Source organism: Glycine max, chromosome 6, assembly GCF_000004515.6.
Source record: "Glycine max cultivar Williams 82 chromosome 6, Glycine_max_v4.0, whole genome shotgun sequence".
NCBI lineage: Eukaryota > Viridiplantae > Streptophyta > Magnoliopsida > Fabales > Fabaceae > Glycine > Glycine max.
In genome coordinates, this window is record NC_038242.2 from 14,345,532 (window position 1) to 14,351,442 (window position 5,911).

Sequence of the window (5,911 nt, forward strand, 5' to 3'; positions counted from 1 at the left end):
GAATAATGTTGAACAATGATATAAAACTTTATTGTAAGCGTCACCATTCAATGATTTCAACTTTCAATTCAATCCAACATTTTATTTTGGGAAATGCTAACAATATACTCAACATTTTTTTAACATTCTATCTATTGATGATTAGAATTGATAGGAAATTATAAATTTTAACAGGTGTAATTTTTTATTTATTTAAGAGTCTTTCTTCTGATTTATAAGTAAAATTCAGTAATGTTTATAATGTTTAATAAAATGAAATCAACAAAAAAAATTATTAAATAGAAAATGTTAAAGAGAATACTGTTAAGTGTTAACATTTTTTATTTTTATAAATAATTAATTTGAAAGACAGAAATTTAAATTTAATTTCCCAATATATAAAAAGCATAATAAATTAATTTTATAAATAATTTAATATTTAATATTTAATTGATTCCTAAAATTTATTAATGTTAAATTAAACATAACAAATATTATTTATCATCAAATTAATTGATAAATATTATAACTTAACAATAAAATTAAACAATAAAACTAACATGCTTTTTATATATTTAAAAATTAAATTTAAATTTTTTAATTTTTAGAGAACATCTCCCACTTTCATATAAAATTGAACATTTTTCTATTTTTTTTACACGTGCTACTATAATCAATAATGTTATATAACGTACTATGTGGTCTCAGGTTGGACCAAAAGAAGAGACAACTGTGGTTGAGAAAACTGGGAAGAGTGAAGACAAAGTGAAGAAGATCATCACTATTATCATTTCAATGGCTACCCAAACCCAAACACAGTCACATCCAAACACCACCACTATCGACCCAAACAGCGGCTTCTGTTCTCATTCCAGAACCTTCCATTCCCTCCGTCCAAACGTTCCTCTCCCTCCGCCCTCCCACCCCCTCTCCCTCACCGACTACGTCTTCTCCCTCCTACCCTCCGCCGCCACCGCCACCGCCTCCTCATCCATCACCTCCGCCATCATCGACGCCGCCACCGACCGCCACCTGTCCTACTCCCTCCTCCTCCGCCAAGTCAAATCCCTTACCTCCTCCCTTCAATCCCTCACACCTCTCTCCAAAGGCCACGTGGCACTCATCCTCACCCCTTCCTCCCTTCACGTCCCCGTACTCTATTTTTCCCTCCTCTCCCTCGGCGTCACCATCGCCCCCGCGAATCCACTCAGTTCCCAATCCGAGTTGACTCACCTGGTCAAACTCGCGAAACCTGTCATCGCGTTTTCCACCTCGAACGCCGCGAAAAACATTCCCTCCTCCCTCAAATTCGGCACAATCCTCCTCGATTCCCCTCTCTTCCTTTCCATGCTCAACAACAACGAATACGTCAACGCCGATTCACGAACTCGCCGAGTCGAAGTGAGTCAGTCTGACTCGGCGGCGATTCTGTTCTCCTCGGGAACCACGGGGCGCGTGAAGGGCGTGCTCCTTACGCACCGCAACTTCATCGCGCTGATTGGAGGGTTCTATCACCTTAGAATGGTGGTGGATGATGATCCGCACCCGGTGTCGTTGTTCACGCTCCCGCTGTTCCACGTGTTCGGGTTCTTTATGCTGGTTAGGGCCATCGCCGTCGGAGAGACGCTTGTGTTCATGCATAGGTTTGATTTCGAAGGGATGCTGAAAGCTGTGGAGAGGTATAGAATCACCTACATGCCGGTGTCGCCGCCGCTCGTGGTGGCGCTGGCGAAGTCGGAACTCGTGAAGAAGTATGATATGAGTTCGCTACGGTATTTGGGCAGCGGCGGCGCGCCGCTCGGGAAGGAGGTCGCCGAGGACTTTAGAGCCCAATTCCCCAACGTGGAAATTGGGCAGGTGAGCGAACTGCTTTACTTTTTTTTTTGTAACTTTTTCTGCGTTTTAACTCATGCGTGCAATTATTGTGTTTCACGGGTTCTATTTTTTTTTTTTTTTTTAAAAAAAATACTGATAAAAGTACGAAGTATTTATGTTTTAACTCCGTGCAATTATTATATTTTTCTTTAATGGGGCCTACAATAATTTATGTTTGGAATTCCGTTTTACTCTATCCGTATTAGAATGTTTGATCCAGATTCCAAATATAGGCAAAGGCAAACCAATCCCTACGACTCAAAAGGGGTCTTTACACAGTATTCTTCTTTTAAGAATCTCTTTTACGCATTATTTTTTATGAGATTCACAGAGGATAATGATATTTTAAAAAAATACTGTATATGAATCCTATAAATGCTACTCCCTTATGAATTTTGGAAGATTATACCGGATTCAAATTCATTCCCTTATGAATTTGTCTTATAATATTATCATACAACCAAGAATACTTTTAAGGAAAAAGTTCAATCCTTTGAACTCTCCATAAACATCCATCGTTAGTATAAATTTAAAATATAAAATATTTTATATAAATGTATACTATTTAAAAGAAGATATGTTTTGTTTCTCATTAATACATAACCATATCATAGGATGATAGTCATAAATTACGTAAAAATATATTTGACTTTTTTTTTAAAAGAACAAATCACCCATATTAAAATATGTGTTTAAACGTGCTTTTGATCTCTCTAGTTTATTTGTGCTATTTTAGTTTTTTTTTAATTAAAAAAATGTGGTTTTCCATTGACTTTTTTATTCTACATCAATCCCTCAAATTGTTATTTGGAAATTATATGATAAATTTGAGATATGAAATAATTTTTAAAGTTTAGAAATGAAAATTTGATAAAATTTAAAGAATTTTGTAAAATAGTTTTTAACTATTTTTTTTTGTTCGTTTTGAAGGAAATAAAAGAAAAAACCGGTGACTACACTAAATTAGAGACTAAAATTTGTAATTAAGTCTAAAATATATTCGCCCTGATTATGTCATTGGAATGACATTTTTTCCCAACTCAAACAAAATGTCACAAAAGCATCTTTTAGTCTTATTGAAAAGAAGTCTTGATTCTATATAATAGTCTACTATATTGTGTTTTTAATCTATATAATCTGCTATTTCCTATATAACGCCACAAGAGTTTTGGATTATGAATTTGTTGTTTGATCTATTATTATTATTATTATTATTATTTTAATCCAGGGCTATGGTTTGACTGAAAGTGGAGGAGGGGCAGCTAGAGTGTTGGGGCCTGATGAGTCTAAGCGCCATGGTTCTGTGGGTCGACTATCAGAAAATATGGAGGCCAAGATAGTGGACCCTGTTACTGGAGAAGCATTATCTCCTGGCCAAAAAGGGGAGCTCTGGTTGCGAGGTCCAACAATCATGAAAGGTGATTAGCCATTTATTTCCTTTTGATTTGGTGAAAAATGTGCTTGCAGAAAAACATTTCGCAACACCATTCTATTAAAAAGAATCCAAATATAATTTGAGAGGTGTACTTGGGAGGCTTATTCATTTTCATTGCATAATGGTAGTGAAGAAAGGCTTATAAAATAAACCATTGATTATCATGACTCCTAATAAATGATACTAATTTCAGGTTAAGCCATACAAGATGAATATGAATTGTGTTTTTTTTTTTTTAATCAAACACAGTTCATATCACTAGAGAAATATGATTAACAGTTTATGGTCTTGCTCATGTAAAATGTTTCATGAATGGTGATTATGGTGCTGGTGCTGGTGCTGGTGCAGGTTATGTAGGAGATGAGAAGGCCACAGCTGAAACATTGGATTCAGAAGGATGGCTGAAGACTGGTGATCTTTGTTATTTTGACTCTGATGGTTTCCTCTACATTGTAGATAGACTGAAGGAATTGATCAAATACAAAGCTTATCAGGTGGGATGTTATTTCCACTAACAAACATCTTTTTTTCTGGATATTGTTTTACTACTTTGACATTTTTCTTATTATTTTTTCAAACCAAATCCAGGTTCCCCCTGCTGAATTGGAACATATACTTCACACCAATCCTGAAATTGCTGATGCTGCAGTAGTTCCGTATGTATCAAGTCCTTTAATGTTGTGTTCAGAAGCAAATAAGTTGTCTTCAATGACAATGAATTACATTTGCTAGCTTTTTCCCAATTCTAGTTCCCGTGGGGAATCAAAGTTTCACTTTTTGACTTTAAACTAGTAATTATTATATATCTTTGACTCCTTTAAAGTGAGCAAATCACTTTAACAGTTAAACTAAATAATCTCAGTCAATGAGAAAATCATCGGTCGATATTATATGATATTATATGCACACGCATAACAAATTATAAATGTGTTGGAATTCTCAATTGTTGATTTTTTCATAAATGACTATGATTACTTACTTTATCCATGCTCCTCAATTTAGAGAAGTCATCCAATCCAAAAGAAAAAAAAGGTGTTGCTGCAATTCACTTCCCTTAACATACATGTATAACATGACTTGGTCTTGTTACAAGGTTCACTAAATCTGCTAATCTTTTGAGGACAGGTATCCTGATGAAGAGGCAGGACAGATTCCAATTGCCTTTGTAGTAAGAAAGTCTGGAAGCAACATCACTGCAGATCAGGTCATGGAGTTTGTGGCAAAGCAGGTGTGGTTCTGAAACCATGTGTTCTAAAATAAGGATATTTGGTGAATGAATTATTATATTCAGTAATAAAAGCGTATAAAACCTAGATGTTTCTGTGAACAAGTCATAGTTTGTGTTTTTCCTCGTGCCATATTGCTTAAGTATATGCTTATTGTTGTTGCAGGTTTCACCATACAAGAAGATACGGCGAGTTTCTTTCATCAAATCTATCCCAAAATCTCCGGCTGGCAAAATTTTGAGAAGAGAATTAGTTGATTATGCTCTATCCTGTGGTTCATCCAAATTGTGATCAAGAAAAGAGCATGGAGAAAATGTACTTGGCCTCGAAACTATTGTGACCTGTTCAGATGCAACAAATGCACGATATCGTGTGAAGCATCTGGCCTACCATGTGGTTCATCGCCCTAGTCCACCACTAAGAATGTTGGTGGTTTCTACCCAAAAATCAGCAATCATTTTATTCACGCACACCTTTCAGAAATTTAATCATTTTAATCAACTACCTCGGTTTCCCTCATTTTATTTACCAAAATAAATTATGCACCTTTAGGTTTGTTCACAAAATAATGTGTGCAAGAAACATTTTCATTCGTTGTAAACTATTTGTTCATTTTGTATAGTTGCATTTATATATTTTCTTTACTCGTCTTTTCCTTCTTATTGCTTTTTTTTATTGGCATTAAGCAATATATATTAGGCTCAATTACTTTTTAGTCCTATAATTTATTTTTTATTGTTCAATTAGATCTTCTAATTATTTAAAATGGTTTAATTGGATCATTTTTATTGATTAGGTGTTAACGTAATTAACATGTCATCTATGTGATAGTTGTTGTTGGTGAAGTGTATTAACATTAGCAACATGAATTTTACGATTGTTGGAGGAGAGAGTATCTTGTCACCAAATTGTGAGCACCTGGGATTTCATTTTTACAAAATTGATTCCTTAAATTCCTCTTGATGGGTTGGCTCATCCATTGGTGGCATTCCTTCATGAGTCATAGCTCAAATCAGCATTTGAGGTCTAGTAATAACAATGGGAGTCAAATATTTGTTCCTCCATGTGACTGTGACGATGTTGCGATTCTATCGTGCACGATAAAATATTTATATTAAGTCATATTATCCTATTTTGCATGATATTAAGTCACAAAGAAATGTTTGCATTCAATCAAAGTGTCTAACCTTAATGAAATTTGACAATGCTGCATCCAAATATACACGTTTTCAATCATCTCATGAATGTGAATTCCCATGATGTTAGCTACAAGTTAAATCTATATCAAAATATGTAACTAATCATGCTTCCCTCAAATGATATTCATTCATGCATATCCTATCATGCACGATGGTAAAGTGAGATTCTATCATGCACGATCAAATATTTATATTAG

The 5,911-nt window shown here is 34.8% G+C and overlaps 1 protein-coding gene across 1 annotated transcript; it reads left to right on the plus strand.

The window, feature by feature from the left end:
* The first annotated feature begins 545 nt into the window (after nt 1-545).
* On the plus strand, nt 546-5,165 carry LOC100804044 (4-coumarate--CoA ligase-like 9). Its single transcript, XM_003528067.4, has 6 exons — nt 546-1,836; nt 3,083-3,272; nt 3,638-3,783; nt 3,878-3,945; nt 4,415-4,517; nt 4,681-5,165. The coding sequence occupies exons 1-6, from the start codon at nt 676-678 to the stop codon at nt 4,804-4,806; spliced, it is 1,794 nt and encodes a 597-aa protein (XP_003528115.1). The 5' UTR covers nt 546-675; the 3' UTR covers nt 4,807-5,165.
* The last annotated feature ends 746 nt before the right edge of the window (nt 5,166-5,911 follow it).